This window comes from Trachemys scripta, chromosome 2 (assembly GCF_013100865.1).
Source record: "Trachemys scripta elegans isolate TJP31775 chromosome 2, CAS_Tse_1.0, whole genome shotgun sequence".
In the NCBI taxonomy this organism is placed as follows: domain Eukaryota; kingdom Metazoa; phylum Chordata; order Testudines; family Emydidae; genus Trachemys; species Trachemys scripta.
The window spans coordinates 204,145,968-204,165,995 of NC_048299.1; the positions used below are offsets into that span (position 1 = coordinate 204,145,968).

General features: G+C 41.0%; 1 protein-coding gene across 1 annotated transcript in view; it reads left to right on the plus strand.

Moving 5' to 3' along the window:
- Positions 1-20,028, plus strand: part of LAMA3 (laminin subunit alpha 3) — a 186,041-nt gene that overhangs the window by 54,294 nt on the left and 111,719 nt on the right. Inside the window, exons 11-15 of the mRNA XM_034762779.1 lie at positions 6,244-6,306; positions 8,892-9,026; positions 16,989-17,123; positions 19,160-19,297; positions 19,817-19,863. Of these exons, the coding sequence (XP_034618670.1) occupies positions 6,244-6,306; positions 8,892-9,026; positions 16,989-17,123; positions 19,160-19,297; positions 19,817-19,863 (518 nt within the window). The remainder of the gene's footprint in view (positions 1-6,243; positions 6,307-8,891; positions 9,027-16,988; positions 17,124-19,159; positions 19,298-19,816; positions 19,864-20,028) is intronic.

The window sequence follows — 20,028 nt, forward strand, 5'->3', positions numbered from 1 at the left end:
AGGGACCTTAGGAGGTCATCTAGTCCAACCCCCTGCTCAAAGCAGGACCAATTCCCAACTAAATCATCCCAGCCAGGGCTTTGTCAAGCCTGACCTTAAAAACCTTTAAGGAAGGAGAGTCCACCACCTCCCTAGGTAACCCATTCTAGTGCTTCACCACCCTCCTAATGAAAAAGTTTTTCCTAATATCCAACCTAAACCTCCCCCACTGCAACTTGAGACCATTACTCCTTGTTCTGTCATCTGGTACCACTGAGAACAGTCTTAGATCCATCCTCTTTGGAACCCCCTTTCAGGTAGTTGAAAGCAGCGATCAGATCCTTCTTCTCTTCTACAGACTAAACAATCCCAGTTCCCTCAGCCTCTCCTCATAAATAATGTGTTCCAGCCCCCTAATAATTTTTATTGTCCTCCGCTGGACTCTTTCCAATTTTTCCACATCCTTCTTGTAGTGTGGGGCCCAAAACTGGACACAGTACTCCAGATGAGGCCTCACCCAGTGTCGAATAGAGGGGAATGATCACATCCCTCGATCTGCTGGCAATGCCCCTACTTATACAGCCCAAAATGCCGTTAGCCTTCTTGGCAACAAGGGCACACTGTCAACTCATATCCAGCTTCTCATCCACTGTAACAACCCCTAGGTCCTTTTCTGCAGAACTGCTGCCTAGCCATTCGGCCTCTAATCTGTAGCATTGCATGGGATTCTTCTGTCCTAAGTGCAGGACTCTGCACTTGTCCTTGTTGAACCTCATCAGTTTTCTTTTGGCCCAATCCTCTAATTTGTCTAGGTCCCTCTGTATCCTATCCCTACCCTCCAGCATATCTACCACTCCTCCCAGTTTAGTGTCATCTGTAAACTTGCTGAGAGTGCAGTCCATGCCATCCTCCAGATCATTAATGAAGATATTGAACAAAACCAGCCCCAGGACTGACCCTTGGGGCACTCCGCTTAATACCAGCTGCCAACTAGACATGGAGCCATTGATCATTACCCATTGAGCCCGACGATCTAGTCAGCTTTCTATCCACCTTATAGTCCATTCATCCAGCCCATACTTCTTTAACTTGCCAGCAAGAATACTGTGGGAGACCGTATCAAAAGCTTTGCTAAAGTCAAGGAATAACACATCCACTGCTTTCCCCTCATCCACAGACCCAGTTATCTCTTCATAGAAGGCAATTAGGTTAGTCGGGCATGACTTGCCCTTGGTGAATCCATGCTGACTGTTCCTGATCACTTTCCTCTCCTCTAAGTGCTTCAAAATTGATTCCTTGAGGACCTGCTCCTTGATTTTTTCCGGGACTGAGGTGAGGCTGACTGTCCTGTAGTTCCCTTGATCTTCCTTCTTCCCTTTTTTAAAGATGGGCACTACATTAGCCTTTTTCCAGTCATCCGGGACCTCCCCCAATCACCATGAGTTTTCAAAGATAATGGCCAATGGCTCTGCAATCACATCTGCCAACTCCTTTAGCACCCTCACATGCAGCGCATCCAGCCCCATGGATTTGTGCTAATCCAGCTTTTCTAAATAGTCCCGAACCACTTCTTTCTCCACAGAGGGCTGGTCACCTCCCCATGCTGTGCTGTCCAGTGCAGCAGTCTGGGAGCTGCCCTTGTTCGTGAAGACAGAGGCAAAAAAAGCATTGAGTACATTAGCTTTTTCCACATCCTCTGTCACTAGGTTCCCTCCCTCATTCAGTAAGGGGCCCACACTTTCCTTGACTTTCTTCTTGTTGCTAACATATCTGAAGAAACCCTTCTTGTTACTCTTAACATCTCTTGCTAGCTGCAACTCCAAGTGTGATTTGGTCTTCCTGATTTCATGCCTGCATGCCTGAGCAATATTTTTGTACTCCTCACTGGTCATTTGTCCAATCTTCCACTTCTTGTAAGCTTCTTTTTTGCGTTTAAGATCAGCAAGGATTTCACTGTTAAGCCAAGCTGGTCACCTGCCATATTTACTATTCTTTCTACACATCGGGATGGTTTGTTTCTGCAACCTCAATAAGGATTCTTTAAAATACAGCCAGCTCTCCTGGACTCCTTTGCCCCCTCATGTTATTCTCCCAGGGGATCCTGCCCATTATTTCCCTGAGGGAGTCAAAGTCTGCTTCTCTGAAGTCCAGGGTCTGTATTCTGCTGCTCTCCTTTCTTCCTTGTGTCAGGATCCTGAACTCGACCATCTCATGGACACTGCCTCCCAGGTTCCCATCCACTTTTGCTTCCCCTACTAATTCTTCCCTGTTTGTGAGCAGCAGGTCAAGAAGAGCTCTGCCCCTAGTTGGTTCCTCCAGCACTTGCACCAGGAAATTGTCCCCTACACTTTCCAAAAATTTCCTGGATTGTCTGGGCTCCGCTGTATTGCTCTCCCAGCAGCTATCAGGGTGATTAAAGTCTCCCATGAGAACCAGGGCCTGCGATCTAGTAACTTCTGTTGCCGGAAGAAAGCCTCATCCACCTCATCCTCCTGGTCTGGTGGTCTATAGCAGACTCCCACCACGACATCACCCTTGATGCTCACACTTCTAAACTTAATCCAGAGACTCTCAGGTTTTTCTGCAGTTTCATACCGGAGCTCTGAGCAGTCATACTGCTCTCTTACATACAATGCAACTCCCCCACCTTTTCTGCCCTGCCTGTCCTTCCTGAACAGTTTATTTCCATCCATGACAGTACTCCAGTCATGTGAGTTACCCCACCAATTCTCTGTTATTCCAATCACATCATAGTTCCTTGACTGTGCCAGGACTTCCCGTTCTCCCTGCTTGTTTCCCAGGCTTCTTGCATTTGTGTATAGGCACTTAAGATAACTCGCTGATCATCCCGCTTTCTCAGTATGAGACAGGAGTCCTCCCCTTTTGTGCTCTCCTGCTCGTGCTTCCTCCCAGTATCCCATTTCCCCACTTACCTCAGGGCTTTGGTCTCCTTCCCCCGGTGAACCTAGTTTAAAGCCCTCCTCACTAGGTTAGCCAGCCTGCTTGCGAAGATGCTCTTCCCTCTCTTCGTTAGGTGGAGCCTGTCTCTGCCTAGCACTCCTCCTTCTTGGAGGAGTAAGTCTTTGGAATTGTAAGTCTTTGGAAGTCTTTTCCACGGGTTTTGAATCAGGTCCATAATCAAAGCTGACAGAGGAGAATCTTGTGGGGGCATATCTCCCTTTACTTACCTGGTGGATTTCCAAATGGAAATCTGCCCGGGAGTTATTGCAAGCACCATTATTAACTCCATCTCTTCAAAACAGGGCAGAGGTAGGGGACAGGAACAGAAGCTAGAATTAGTGGCAGCACAGCTCCTGAAAGCAATAGCATTGAAGATAGCACCTCTACCCAGTAAATGGTATCAGAAACCCCTCTGCAAAAGGTGGGAGAACAGGAAGGTACTATGTAGATTTTCCAGCTGATGGTTGGTCCCATTAAAGGAATAATCAGGCCCTGGTTTGGATTTGAATTGGGAACATGGAGGTGAAGGGTTCCAAGTCTTGTTATTACCAGTTCCCTATTGTCAGTTCCTTGAAAACAAATATACTGTATTTTCTGGCGTATAAGACTACTTTTTAACCCAGGAAAATCTTCTCAAAAGGCGGGGGTCGTCTTATACGCCAGGTGTCGTCTTATAGGGCGGGTGCTGAAACTTCCGAGCCGGACTGGAGAATCTGCGGTCGCCGCATATGGTGGGGGGAGCTCAAAAACGGCCGCGGCCGCATCCCCGCCCGATGACGAGGTGAGGGGACACCTCACCGGGAAGGTGTAAGTGAAGGGCGGAGCAAGCTGCAGGCGTCCGGTACGCCCGGGGTATGGAAAAAAGAGATAGAGCGGCGCTGTGCCCAGAAAAACACGCCTCTTTCACCCGTCTGGCCCGCCCTTGTATCCTATTACCTCCTTCTCTGCCTCTCAGATCTCGCTCCTGAGGACTGCAGTGAAGCGGCGCAGGCGCGCATGTGCGAGATCTGAGAGGCAGAGAAGGAGGTAATAGGATACAAGGGCGGGCCAGACGGGTGAAAGAGGCGTGTTTGCGCTACCGCTCTGATAGTCTTGGAGACAGGGAGGGCTGGGCAGGCAGGGAGAGCTGACCAATCCAAGCAGGCTTTGTATACAACAACCAGCCAATCGCCGGTAAGGTACATCACTTGCCGTGATTGGCTGGTTGTTGTATACTGGGCACCACATACAGTACAGCACCAGTATCTGTACCTGTTCATACAGTATAGCACCAGTACATACAGTACAGTATACAAATGTCCAACAGTCAAAACCCCATCATGGCTCCACCAGCAAGAAGAAAGAAATATGAAGCCAGTTTCAAACTTAAAGTTGTAAACTTTGCCATGGAACATAATAACTGCGCTGCTGCAAGACAATATGGAGTAACAGAAAAGATGGTTCGGGACTGGAAAGCAAATGAAAAAGCATTAAAGAGTATGCCAAGGGGTAAGTGTGCATTAAGAAGAGGCACTCCACATTGGCCAGAACTCAAAAAACATGTAGCAGACATGGTGAATGAGCATCGCCAAAACGGTTATGTAGTGACACGAAATAAAATACATTTGTTTGCACTTCAGTGGGCCAAATCTAACCCAGATCACAGCAACAGATTTAAGGCCACTGTATCCTGGTGTACTAGATTCATGGGAAGGCATAATATGGTACTGAGGCAAAAGATGAAAATTGCCCCAAAATTACCTGCAGATCTTGATAGCAAAGTAAATAGTTTCCATCGATACGTAATACAACAGCGCACTAAACATGGCTATGCGTTAAGTAGTATTGGAAATATGGATGAAACTCCAATGAATTTTGATATGGTTGGAAATAAAACTGTCCATCAAAAAGGTGAAAAAACAATTTTAATTAAAACAACAGGACATGAGAAGTCCAGTTTTACAGTGGTACTAGGATGCACAGCTGATGGCGACAAACTGAGACCAATGATTATTTTTAAAAGAAAAACAATGCCAAAATTCAAGTTCCCTGTTGGTTGTTTTGTACATGTGAATGAAAAAGGCTGGATGGAAGGGGTAAAGCTATGGCTTGATAATGTATGGAGCAGGCGACCAGGTGGACTTATTCAAAAATGTAGTCTACTGGTGTGGGATATGTTCAGGGCTCATTTAACTCCCAGCACCAAGCAAATGCTTGCAAGACTAAACACAGATGCGGCAGTTATTCCTGCAGGATTGACATCGTTGGTACAGCCACTGGATGTGTGCCTAAACAAGCCATTTAAAGATCGCATTCAAGAACAGTGGAATGAATGGATGGTTAGCGGCGAAAAGTCATTCACAAAAGGAGGAAACATGCGTGCTCCACAGTTGGATGTTTTGTGCAAGTTTGTCATAAAAGCCTGGAATGATATTGATGCAGAAACAGTAATCAAGTCTTTCAAGAAGTGTGGCATATCAAATTCATTAGATGGTATGGAGGACGACTACTTGTGACAAGATGAAGAGGATACGGAATTCTGATACGGAATTCTGATACGGAATTCGATCCATACGATGACTGCCTTACAAATGTATCACAAGATGTCATTGATGTACTTATGATATCAGATGACGAACAGGAGGATTTTGAAGGCTTTTAAAGGGAAACTGTCACGCCAGCAAAACCTGTAAAAATACCGTAGCTTGCAGTTATGATGGGCGTTGCTAACTCGCCAGGGACTTGCCCGGCACTTGCTCTCTCTCTCTTGTTTATTATCTTCCTCCTATCATCATCAGTTCCAGTTTGGTTGACAGCTTAGAAAACAAACAGCATGGCAGCTCCCATGGGTTTATTGTCTTATCCTTCCTTTCAGTTTTAGAGTGAATTAGGAAAAGTTTAATCCACTTGCACTGTTTTATGTTTACATGTTTGATGACAAACAGCCTTATGTTTATAAGTGACAGTTTTCCTGCTAAGTACCTGCATGTCATAAGCATTTGAATTAAAATTACCATATTGAAATCAAATCTGATGTTTTTTTCATTTTTTTTTTGGTGTGCGTTGGAAGAGGGGTAGTCTTATACGGCGAGTATATCCCAAACTCTATATTTTAACTGGAAAAGTTGGGGGTCGTCTTATACGCCCAGTCGTCTTATATGCCGGAAAATACGGTAAAAGCTGACATGGTTACTGGAGTCATATAAATACCGTATATTATTTATGATAGAAAGCACATGGGTTTTATGGCATGATCTTAAGTGAAAGAAATCTAGGATCTTATTTGTAACCAGTATTGCTAATGGCGTTTTTTTTATTTTAAAGGAATTCCTATTTATCCTTTTACTACTCCAAATCCAGAAAATCCTGTGGCTGGTGGTATTAAAGGCAAGTTCTTTCTTTCTTTCTTTCTTTCTTTCTTTCTTTCTTTCTTTCTTTTATTGTTTCAGAAATGTTTGTTCTTGTTATGTTGTCATGTTTGGTGCTATTGCAGTAATGTCTTTTTCAATATTTGTCTTCTTACAAGAAACCCAACATATATTCATGCTTATATTAAACAATTTAATGTGCTGAGCCCAGAATGAAAGATGGGTAAAAATAAGTTCAGCTGGCCGCAGGCAAACACCTGCAGAAGAAGCTGACCTTTTTGCTTGACACCATCATAAACTGATCCATTTTAGGATTCTCTGATATATGAACAGCTTATTAACTGTCTGCCAGTGAAAAATCTCTTACTTAAGGCTACCTGACCTCTGCTTCTGGTCTCTCCTGCACCTGGCAAATACTGTATAATGCCCTTGGCAATGCAGCATTTTGATTTTATAACTGCTACATGTTTCTTATTTAAAGGCCAATGCAAAACCAGTTGAAATCCATGGAAAGATTCCATTCAATTCAAGGGGCTTTGGAGTAAGCCCCAACTCAAGTATATACTTTCACATTACATAACACTACAAATGTGACTCAAGTAAATAAGTATTTAAACTGCATTTTGTTGCTGATAATTAAAAAAATCTAGCACTTTTTTTAAGATCCTAGAAAATGTAATATTTGCTTAATATTCAGTAGCGTTCGCTGAGTTGCTGTTGATGTGTGTGCTGACAAAAGGGCTTTCATCTGTTGAACTAGTGAATTCTTTCAGATATAATCAGACAAACATAAATCCATTTCCATGTTTACAGGTCCTAGTTGTTTTCCTGAAAATGTCTGTAGAGTGCTAGATCCCCCTGTGTTCACCCAAAAGCTTGTTCATTTAAACCCAATCATCTCCTCTTTGTTTGATTCAGCTGGGAGGAATGACACTAGATGTGTGTCCTCAAAAATAGTTTCACTGACAAACCTATGGCTCAGAATTATGGTTTTCTGCAGAAATCTGCATAGCCCTGTGGGTAAATCCTTTTCGTTCATATTTCTAAAATGAAAAGAATAGCAAAGAGTGATAACTAAGTGAATAAATCTACATGGGAAGAAACAGAACTACAATTGCTCAAGTTTTAGCCAGTAGCACAAAAATTGAGGCATGAGAGAGAGAGACTTGTCTCTTGATGGATGCTCCTATGGTTATACAAATTGTAAATTTGTATTCCTGACAACGTTGATTATAAAGGAATTTGGCAGAAAAATAGGTGATTGCTCACGTTTTGAAAATGGGATTTGTGTGCAAGTGGCATGTAAGTAATTGTATTAGTTACAGAGTAATAGCATTGTTTTTTTAACCAGTATTAACCCCAGGTCTGTTATGCTGCACAAAATGTAAAGGGTTTTTATAGGTTTGTGCTGCAGCTTTGTTCAGCTCTTTCTTTCTTCTGTTTATGTCTGAAGATGGCTGCAAACCAGGATTTTTTGGCCCTCAATGCCAGCGTAAGTTCCATAGGTTTTTTTTTTTTACAGTCTGAACCCAAATTACATACAAATGCCAACATTTTAAATCCAAATGTAATGTGAACTTCAAGACTGTAACTCAGCAAATGTTTTCTTTTACAAAATGTGCTGTTTAGCTTGCCAGTGCTATGGCTCGGGAGTGCTGGATGGCAACTGTGATGGAAAGACAGGACAGTGCAGATGTCGAGTTGGATTTCAGGGGCTTTCCTGTGATGCCTGTGCAGTAGGGTATTTTCAATACCCTTTCTGTCAGAGTAAGCAACAATACTCTCTTGCTGTCAATATCACCCTGATCCTGTGGATGCATCCTTGTTCTATGTAGAGTTCAGGGGGAGTAAGGATTGTGTCCTTTTGCAGGACTGAGACTTTAGTAAGTGATTCTGCATAGAATGATAGGAAGCAAAAAAGTGAAAAGGTCCAGAAGAGGGTTTTCCCCCCCTAAATCATACAGGTACCTTCAACTCATTGACTATTATCTAATGCATGATGCATCTATCAGATTCCGATTTGGACTATGGATTTAATAATGTGTGATTGATAACAATTTAACAAAAATGGAAAAAAATTCATTACCTTGGTTTTTAATTTTGGGCCTAGTTTGACTTGACAATGCCCCTTTGATGTGTCAGGCTATGACTGCTACAGTCAGTGATAGAAAGCTGTTTGTTTTTTTAAAATACTTTTACTATACACCTACCTACTGGTGTTTGTAATAGTCTATAGATAATTTTTAAAATGTATTTCAGTAGCCCTACTCCAAACTGAGATTATAAAACCAGACCACTGTTGTTTATTTCACAAGTAGTTTTGAAAACAGTGGAACTACTTCCAGTGTAGAGTACTGCCCCATCTGGCCCTGAATGAGAAAATTGACACTGACATTTGAGCCAGATTCTGCCATGCTTACTCACACTGATTAATACCTTTCTTCACAAATAATCACTTCGAAATACATAGAGCTAATCAACAGCATAAGGATGGCAGAATCTGGCCATTAATACTGGAGATTAGGAAGAAGGGAATGTTTTTAGGAAGGAGGAAGAGGAATATCTCTGCAGCAGCTGCCTCTAAAATTCTCTTCTTGTTTGTAGTGTGTGCATGTAATTCAGCTGGTGCCCTCCCTGAAATCTGTGATTTCCTTGGAAAATGTCTCTGCCGCTTTGAGGTAGATGGACCTCAGTGTGACAGCTGTCGTCCTGGCTACCATTCTTTCCCTATCTGTCAAGGTAAGATTGCAGGTGATACGTATAGCATTGAACTGGCCACTGAGAGGCTGGACTGGAATGACCGTACTTTAAGATTCTGTTTTTGCATTGACTGGGGCAGTATTCATTATTGTAAATAGGTAAGGTTCTCTTATATTCTGTATGGTGAAAGTTCATAGTTTCCCCTTGCCCTGTCACTGCTCTTAACTATTTAGAACACTAATTGCAGGCAAGCCTCGAAATCTAGTTATTAGATCTTATTTTTATATTTCTCTATGTTTCATGGACAGATTGAACCCTGTATTGGAGGTCAACAATCCGCACAAATGCTCTTTTAAAAAATAAAAGGCTACGAAAACCCTTTTCACAAAGATGTTTACAACACTAGCAGTATTATTGACATCAGAAGAAACGAAGTATACAAAGATGTGCTATGAAGGATTTGTTTGATTTTTAAGAGGGTCTCTGCTAGCAAGAGCACTTACATCCTTATAAGCTTTCTGTTTTGTAAAATGTACAAAGAAGTTGCTTTTTATTTTGTAAATAAGAATCCATTTTCCCCTTGTCAGTCATTCCATGTGTATTTTGAGAGCAAATGAAAGACCCTGGACCAGTCTCTGTTTTCTCATTTCTATTATGAAAGCCCATCACCATCATTGGAGTTGCACAGTTGTGTCTGAGGGAAGAATTTGGCCCACATATCCAACTCCCACACCCTACGTTACTGTCCTGATGCAGAGAGTGGGTACTGATCAGTACTCATGGACTATACGCTTACACATAAGAACAGCTATACTGGGTCAGACCAAGGTCCATCTAGCCCAGATCCTGTCTTCTGACAGTGGCCAGTGCCAGGTGCTTCAGAGGGAATGAACAGAACAGGTTATCATCAAGTGATCCATCCCCTGTCGGCCATTCCCAGCTGCTGGCAAACAAAAGCTAGGGACACCATCCCTGCCCATCCTGGCTAATAGCCATTGTTGGACCTATCCTCCATGAATTTATCTAGTTCTTTTTTGAACCCTGTTATAGTCTTGGCCTTCACAACATCCTCTGGCAAAGAGTTCCACAGGTTGACTGTGCATTGTGTGAAGAAATACTTCCTTTTGTTTGTTTTAAACCTGCTGTCTATTAATTTCATTTGGTGACCCCTAGTTCTTGTATTATGAGAAGGAGTAAATAACACTTCCTTATTTACTTTCTCCTCACCAGTCATGATTTTATAGACCTCTATCATGTCCCCCTGAGTCGTCTCTTTTCCAAGCTGAAAAGTCCCAGTCTTATTAATCTCTCCTTATATGGAAGCTGTTTCATACCCCTAATCATTATTTTGGCCCTTTTCTGTACCTTTTCCAATACCAATATATATCTTTTTTGAGATGGGGTGACCACATCTGCATGCAGTATTCAAGGTGTGGGCGTACCATGGATTTATATAGAGGCAATATGATATTTTCTGTCTAATATTTTATCCCTTTCCTAATGATTCCCAACATGCTGTTAGCTTTTTTGACTGCCTCTGCACATTGAGTGGATGTTTTCCGAGAAGTATCCACAGTGACTCCAAGATCTCTTTATTGAGTGGTAACAGCTAATTTAGACCCCATCATTTTATATGTATAGTTGGTATTATGTTTTCCAATGTACATTACTTTGCATTTATCAACACTGAATTTCATCTACCGTTTTGTTGCCCAGTCACCCAGTTTTAAAATCCTTTTGTAGCTTTTCACAGTCTGCCTGGGACTTAACTATCTTGAGTAGTTTTGTATCATCTGCAAATTTTGCCACCTTTTTCCAGCTAATTTATGAATATGTTGAATAGGACTGGTCCCAGTACAGACCCTTAAGGGACACCACTAGTTACCTCTCTCCATTCTGAAAATTGACCATTTATTCCTGTCCTTTGTTTCCTATCTTTTAACTAGTTACTGATCCATGAGAAGATCTTCCTTCTTATCCCATGATAGTTTACTTTGCTTAAGAGCCTTTGGTGAGGAACTTGTCAAAGACTTTCTGAAAATCTAAGTACACTATATTCACCGGATCCCCCTTGTCCACATGTTTGCTGACCACTTCAAAGAATTCTAGTAGATTGGTGAGGCATGATTTCCCTTTACAAAACCATGTTGACTCTTCCCCAACAAATCATGTTAATCTCTGTGTCTGATAATTCTGTTCTTTACTAAAGTTTCAACCAGTTTGCCCGGTACTGAAGTCAGGCTTACCAGCCTATAATTGCCGGAATCTCCTCTGGAGCCTTTTTTGTCACATTAGCTATCCTCCAGTCATCTGGTACAGAAGCTGATTTAAATGACAGGTTACATGCTACAGTTAGTAGTTCTGCAATTTCACAATTGAGTTCCTTCAGAACTCTTGGGTGAATACCGTCTGGTCCCGGTGACTGTTTAATTTATCAGTTTGGTCCAAAACTTCCTCTAATGACACCTCAGTCTGGGACAGTTCCTCAGATTTGTCACCTAAAAAGAATGCCTCACATCCTTAGCCATGGAGACCAATGCAAATAATTCATTTAGTTTTGTCCGCAATGACCTTATCGTCCTTGAATGCTCCTTTAGCATCTCGATTGTCCAGTGGACCCATTGGTTGTTTAGTAGGCTTCCTGCTTCTGATGTACTTACAGGGTTTTTTTGCTATTACTTTTTGAGTCTTTGGCTAGCTGTCTTCAAATTCTTTTTTAGCCTTCCTAATTATATTTTTAATACTTCATTTGCCAGAGTTTATGCTCCTTTCTATTTTCCTCACTAGGATTTAACTTCCACTTTTTAAAGGATGCCTTTTTGTCTCTCATTGCTTCTTTTACTTTGTTGTTTGGTCACGGTGGCACTTTCTTGGTTCTCTTACTATGTTTTTTTTTAATTTGGGGTCTACATTTAGTCTGAGCCTCTATTTTGGTGTCTTTAAAATGTTTCCATGCACCTTGTAGGGATTTCACTTTTGGTATTGTATCTTTTAATGTCTGTTTAACTAACTTCCTCATTTTTGTGTAGTTCCCCTTTCTGAAATTAAATGCTACTGTAGTGGGCTGCTGTGATATTTTCCGCACCACAGGGATGTTACATTTAATTATATTATGGTCATTATTACCAAGCAGTAGAGCTATATTCACCTCTTGGACCAGATCCTGTGCTCCACTTAGGACTGAATCAAGAATTGCCTCTCCTCTTGTGGGTTCCAGGACTAGCTGCTCCAAGAAGCAGTCATTTAAGGTGTCAAGAAACTTTATCTCTGCAACCCGTCCTGAGGTGACATGTACCCAGTCAATGTGGGGATAGTTGAAATCCCCCATTATTATTGAGTGTTTTATTTTTGTAGCCTCTCTAATCTCCCTAAGCATTTCACAGTCACTATCACTTGGTTATCCTCATTTAATACGAGGCACTCAAGTTCACGCATCTTATTATTTAGACTTCTAACATTTGTATATAAGCACTTAAAATGGTCACTTTTTAGGTGTCTGCTATTATGTGATGTAACTGAATGGGACACTTTCATTTGACTGTTTCTCATCAGATCCTACCCATCTTTTATCATCTTCCATCCTCTCCTCCTTACTAGGACATAGAGAATCTCCATTAATAGATCCTCCCCAGAGGGATGTCTCTGTCCGAACCACGTGGTCATCCGCACCTGTCGGCTTTCCCCCAGCCCTTAATTTAAAAACTGCTCTACCACCCTTTAAATGTTAAATGCCAGCAATCTGGTTCTATATTGGTTTAGGTGGAGCCCATCCTTCCTGTATAGGCTTTCTTTTTCCCTAAAGTTTCCCCAGTTCCTAATAAATCTAAACCCCTCCTCCCTACACCATCGTCTCATCCATGCTCTGAGACCCTGCAGTTCGGCTTGTCTAACTGTCTCTGCGTGGGAACTGGAAGTATTTCAGAGAATGCTACCATGGAGGTCCTGGGCTTCAATCTCATACCAAGCAGCCTAAATTTGACTTCCGGGGCCTCTCCCCTATCCTTCCCTATGTCATTAGTACCCACATGTACCATGACCACCGGCTTCTCCCCAGCACTACACATAAGTCTGTCTAGATGTCTCGAGAGATCCGCAGCCTTCGTACCCAGCAGGCAAGTAACTATGCTGTTCTCGTGGTCATCACAAACCCAGCTATCTATGTATTTAATGATCAAATCCCCCATTACTATTACTCTTCCTAATAGCTGGAGTTCCCTCCCCTGGAGAGGTATCCTCAGTGAGAGAGGATACCATAGAATCATCTTGAAAGAGGGTCCCAACTATGGGATCATTTCCCTGTGCTCCAGTTTGATGCTCTCCTTCCCTGAGACTTACATCCTCCTCAACATCACAGAGGCTGTCAGACTGGGGATGGGACCCTTCTACTGTGTCCCAGAAAGTCTCATCTATGTACCTCTCTTTTTCCCTTTCCTCCTCCAGTTCAGCCACTCTGGTCTCTGGGGGCCAGGAGCTCCTTGCACAGAATGTACACATATGCCACTTGCCCATAAGGCAGGTAATCATACATGCTGCATTCAGTGCAATAAACTAGATAGTCCCTACCCTGCTGCTGGACTTCTGTCTGCATTATTTTTTTACTCCTGCAACTCTTTCCATTATTGTTGTTTTGTTTTTATCAGGAGGTGTTTATTGCCTTAAGCTTAAGGAATGTTAATGAAGAGTATCTAGCCCCCGCTTCTAAACTCCCTCGCAAAACTCCCCTGTAACTATTTGTATCTGTACAAGAAACCAGTCAAGTCTCTTTTTGTCACTAGTTTGTGTTAGAGAGTGTCTGCTTCAGGCAAGACGTCTCTATATTGTTTTGTGTGTGAAGTTGTTAATTCAGGATTTAAGTGGCGTAGACCCTCAGCACTGAGGTGAATTTCACCCAGTGAGAGAAAAGGTGATATCTCATGTCACAATACGTTTTGATGTATGCTTGTGTGCACACATGAACATATTGCATATAGAAAGATACAGGAGAATTTGCTTCCTAGTTGTTGTATCATTGTGATGTTACACAGGGTACAGTCTGGACTATTGAACTGCTGTGTCCCCTCAACTCTCCAACTTGGGGTGCCTTTTATACTGCTTCACTGTCAGAAAAAAACATTTCTGGTCTGTTCACACCCAGCCTCCAGCATGCAAAATCACTCCCAGCTATGTTGTATGAGTGCTCTGGCCAGTCACTCCTGAATTATATTGCAGAGTGACACCAGCAAATTCCCAGTTCCAGACTTGTCCTCAGATATGTGTGTCTTGTACTGCCTAGCAATTTTCTTCCGGACAATATAAGCTCATAGAAAGTCCGTCATTTCATTATGATATGCACAAATGATATGCACAAACCCCATTATCTCAAATGGAGGTTCCCAATCACTTCATTCCATACACACTAGTTTAGATAAAATAATAAAATAAGTTTATTAACCACAGAAAAAAAGATTTGAAGTGATTACAAGTAATCAGGCATAAAAATCAAAATTGGTTACAAAGAAAATAAAAAGTAAAACACAACTAATATCTAACTTATCAAGCTAAATGAATTCAAAGGAAAGGTTTTTCTCACCACATGCTTTTGCAATCATTACTGACTGAACTCTTTCAGTCAGGACTCCTCCCCCAGTCCAATGTCTTTTCAGGTGCTGTTGATGCCCGTGAGCAGAGAGAAAGGGAGGAGTATTTTGGGTCTTCTGTTGCCATTTCTTATAGTTCTCTTTTCCCTTTGAAGATCATCTCCAGCTAGCGTTCAGGAGACAGGAGGTCTGGGGGATGGGAACCTCCCACTGTTTCACTGTTAATATGTAAAGTTCTCGCTCACACCCTTCTTCCTGCCAAAGAATGGCCGCTTAACTAAGTGATAGTCCATTTGATTGTGTTGACACCTGGCTGAGATGTTGTCTAGCCTTTTGTCTCTGGGGAACTGGTTTGAAGCTGGTTCCCCAGACTTGGAACATGACATATAGAGCAGAATTTTATAACTTTACATACAATGTTGCCACAGATATTTTACCAACACAATAATGTTCAGCAGATTATGAGTTTTCAAGTGATACCTCTCAAGGCATACTTTGTACAAAATTTATCATAGTCTTGTAAAAAGGTTGAACATAGGGGGTTCAGAAAGTCACAATCATTATTTTGGATTAGTAAATATAACAGACATCTTCATTATGGGCGTATGTTCTTAATATATACCTGTGAAAGGACTACAGAATTCTTTATGCTCTTCAGAAGAAAAATCCAAGTACTAGTTTTGAATCAACAAACAAAATGGATGGTGTAAAGAATTACCATATGGCTCTCCCTTTTCCAGATCTGGAGTACATTAAAATGTTTTAATGAAAAACATCAAATCAGAGTTCTACATTGGTACACACAGTTCAGTGGTTTTAAAATACTACGTCCATGCTATAATTTTTTTTAAGTTGGAAGCGAATCAAATGGCAATCTAGTGTAGCAAATGTAGCCCATATTGAACTGGTTTAAACTTTTAACATTGAAATCTGCAATGAAACATAAAAGGCGTAAGAGATCATGCAAAAACAAGTCACAAAAAAGACTGTAAAAGATAATTAAATATAAAAGAAAAATCTAAAAGGAAGCATGCAGTCAAAGTAAAAAAGGGGGTGATCCAGTTTCTTCTTTAACCATCGTTTACCTATGCATGATCATAAAACTGATGTAATGGGACATGGCAGGATGTTTGGAAAGCTTTTTTTTTATCTAGTGCATCAGCAGAGTTCCTTGGAAAACTCGATTAGGAGGAGGGGTGAGAAAAACTATTTGGCTTAGTATAATATTATCCATCTGTGTGCCAATCCCACTTAAGATCAAATCACTGTTCCTCGGGCTATACACACTAGCCGGGGCCAGATTCTCCTCTCACTTAGTATTTGATCCTGCCCCATTGAAGTCAATGGGAGCATTTCCATTGATTCACTAGGAGTAGGATTAAGCCCTTACACTGATGTAACTACATTTAAATTAAATGAGAACTTAACTTTCTACATTTAACTTTGTTTATTTGTTTATTGTAATGCTGTAGTGTCTAGGAACCCCAGTCCTGGACCAAGACCCTATTGTACTAGATGCTGTACAAACAGAGAACAAAAAAGATGGGCCCTGCCCCAAAGAGTTTACAATCTAATGTTCAACTGTAGGCATTGGTGCGACTGAAGAAATGTTTTTGGGAGAGGTGGGAAGTGAGTTTGCTTTAGCAGCTCTCTCCCTCACATATTGACTGGGTAGTGAGTCCTGCTGCTTCTCTTAATCCTGTGAAATAAACACAGCAGAGTAAGACAGCTTTGGCTGCTGAACAGAGAGGAACTGAAAGAGGGAAACCAGAAACACATACACAGAACAGGGAAACAACATTTAAAATAGTGGTAACTCCAGTAAAAACACCCAACTGGATAGCAATTATATTCTGACACTGATTCACAAACCACATGCTAGTTCTTATGCATTACTTCACAGCACATAAACTAGCTTTTTTGCACTGTGGCAGCAATTCATTTGAGAGTTTGTTGAACTAAAGCTGATCAGCAGTTTTTAACATGAACACTGTGTATCAAATTGTTATGCTAATAAATTATTAGCTAGTCATTATGCCATATCAAATGCTGCTCTACTTCCTCAATTCTTACTGCATGAGGTTATCTTTTAAGACTTTAAGTACTTTCCTCAAATAATTTTCCTTCAGTTTTAAGGTGACTTTCTATCCTGTATGTAGTTTGCAAATGATCAAACTAAATCTTTCTTTAAGCAATAAATTATAGCATTGCAATAAGACACTAATATCATGGCTGATCAGGCAATTGTATTCTAAGCCACTGTTTGCAGATGTTTATTTTTGCTGGTAAAATCATGGTTTGGGCTGAATGTCTTGTGTTTGTTTTTGAGCCAAAGGTGAATTTTTCAGAACATTTTATTTTAAAATAACTACTGCTTTAGACAAATAGCTGCATGAATAATTATTTATTATTTCCCCCCATGCAGAATGCAACTGTGATTCGCTTGGCTCATTGGACAATACATGTGGGCCTACCAGTCAGTGTCGGTGCCATAAAAACTATGCTGGACTTAGATGCAACCAATGTGCTCCAGGTTATTTCAGCTATCCGAACTGCTTGCGTGAGTAACAGCAGTTCCTTCTTTTGCTTTGCTTTCCTTTTGTTTTCTGTTACACAGAGAAAATCAGTTAATTCCCTCAAAAGCTTTTGCATGTAAAATTGCAAGAATCAAAGCAAGAGTGTGAGTCATTTTAGGTGGAAACAGTAAGTGGTTCCCTCCTCTCCCTGATTATTTGGTACACTGTATATCGCAGCTCTGTGGGGCAGGTAGATGAGGCTACCAACTATAGTTCTTAAAAGCCTCATTAACCTCTCAGGCCTCGTCTAGATTGGGATTTAAAGTGTGATGTTAGCACATGTTAGCTAACGTGCTAACTAACATGTTTTAAAAGTCTAATGTAGACATTGCTCTCTGCCTCTAGCAATTCTAACTTGGTCAAGTCCAAGCCAACAGGGAGCCTCAGCTTTAACTCAACTAGTTTGGCGTGTATTGACGTATACATTGCCTTGTAGACTTTTAAAGCACATTAGCATGCGTTAGCTCTCATGTGCTAACATTACATCTTAACTCCTAGTCTACATGAGACCTAAAAGGGTTCGATCCTGCAAACCTACTCATCTCAGTAACCTTACTCACCTGAGCAGTTCTACTGATCAGACCCAAAATGAATTATATGATTGATATTACAGAAACCTAGAGACAGTAAAGTTATCAAGTAGAGTGAAACATTCAGGCCCTGTCTACACTGTAATTAAAATCAGATGTTTAAGTACTTTAAACATGGTTGTTATGTGCGTGGTTATAGGTGTGGTTGTCATGTGCCTGGTACTACTGACCATCATTAAGAGGGATATTTGTTTCCTGAGAATCAGGCTCATTAAAATTTATTTCAGTTTGGCAGTACAGAGGAGCTGTGTTGTTTTACATTATGGCTATAACCAATTCTCAGGACAAAATTCCAACAACTTTTAGGGAACCAATTGCTACTGTACAAGGACAATTGTTATTAAAAGTTTCAACTGTATAGTCCGATTCACTTCAGTGGGACTACTCACAATGCATAAATTAAGCATGTGTGTAAGTCATTGTAATACTGGGGTCAGTAGTGTGGACAGGAACATGAAGATGACCACAAATGTGACTGCTCTCTGGGTAAAAGGCAAGGCCCCCTTTTTAGCCCTTCCTAGTCAAGGATTAAAGATCTGATGTTAGAACATAGGTACACCGCTACCTCGATATAATGTGACCCGATATAACACGAATTCGGATATAACGCGGTAAAGCAGTGATCCGGGGGGGTGGGGCTGCGCACTCCGGTGGATCAAAGCAAGTTCAATATAACGCGGTTTCACCTATAACGCGGTAAGATTTTCTGGCTCCAGAGGACAGCGTTATCTCGAGGTTGAGGTGTATGTGCTATCTCACAGTTTTAAATCCTAGCCTAGCAAAGGCCTTTTCCTTAAGATATCTGTAACATTAAACAGAACCAGCAAATGAATACTAATCCCCACTTCAGTCTGCCATTGGATTGAAGCAAAGAACAGAAGAATGAGTGCAGTGAAGTTCCTGATGATAATTCTACCTGCTTCTGTTAAGAAGGGAAAACTCAAGTCATCATGTAACTGTTGTGTGAAATAAGGCACTCAGATTTCATATGGATGGGTGCGCTATTAATAAGTACCTAGGCAGAGAGGTTTTTTTTTAACAGTCTTATTGCAAAGAACAACAGAAGGTCCTGTGGCACCTTTGAGACTAACAGAAGTATAGGGATCATAAGCTTTCGTGGGTAAGAACCTCACTTCTTCAGATGCAAGTCTCTTGCATCTGAAGAAGTGAGGTTCTTGCATCTGAAGAAGTGAGGTTCTTACCCACGAAAGCTTATGCTCCCTATACTTCTGTTAGTCTCAAAGGTGCCACAGGACCTTCTGTTGTTTTTTACAGATTCAGACTAACACGGCTACCCCTCTGATTATTGCAAAGAAAATCAGGAATGTTCCAGACAAGTAATGTTAAATTTTAAAACTTCACAGTCCTGAAACAAGTTATTTCTTACTAAATGTAGCTTGAATCTTACCAAATAATGATTTTTTGTTCAGCTTGTCAGTGTTCTCCCCATGGTTCCTATCAGAACACATGTGAGTCAATAACAGGGCAGTGTGAGTGTCGAACAGGCATTACGGGGCAGCAGTGTGACAGATGCCTTTCAGAAGCCTACAGTTTTCCCTATTGCCAAGGTAAGGTTTACGATGGAAAATACTTTATCTTGATGCAAAATATATACATTTTTACCTTTGTGTTCCCCAGAGTACTCCACTGTATAGATAGCTCCATAGAAACTACATTGAAACATGTACAGGACACATCAGGGAGATAGACTGGATGATCTAATAGATCTTGTTTATTGCTCACTTCCATGCTTCATAAACTGCATTGAGGGAATTTGGCACTTTTTAGCTGGTGGCATTGTAGATTTAGGAAAAATACCCTTGGTTATTCAGTGTTTTCTCTCTTTCTTTTCCCATCCCTGCCATATTTTTGCAAATAATCCTTAGGTTACATATAAAAGTAAAAATTCTAAACTATGCATTGATGCTAATTATCCTTTTAAACCATCATATTAAAGATTTCAACTCATTTTAAAATATCAAGATCACCCCTAGGCAACCTTATTATAAAAAAGTTTGGAATTCGCAATTGCTCCATTGCTTCATTTAAAAAAATGATCATATGTTTATTTTTTTAATTACATAAAGGAGCAAACAATGACTGTGACCCTGCAGGTACTCTTGATTCCCATTCTGTAAGTATTATATTTTTGGCATTTACAATAAATGTTAAGAATTGATTCACTATATATGTAATTACTGAATACTTTGACTTGGAATTTCTAAATATTATAGATGATGATTTCCTAACTCAAGAAGTGTTGTAACGGACATGGGGGGAATTCTATATTACACCTAGT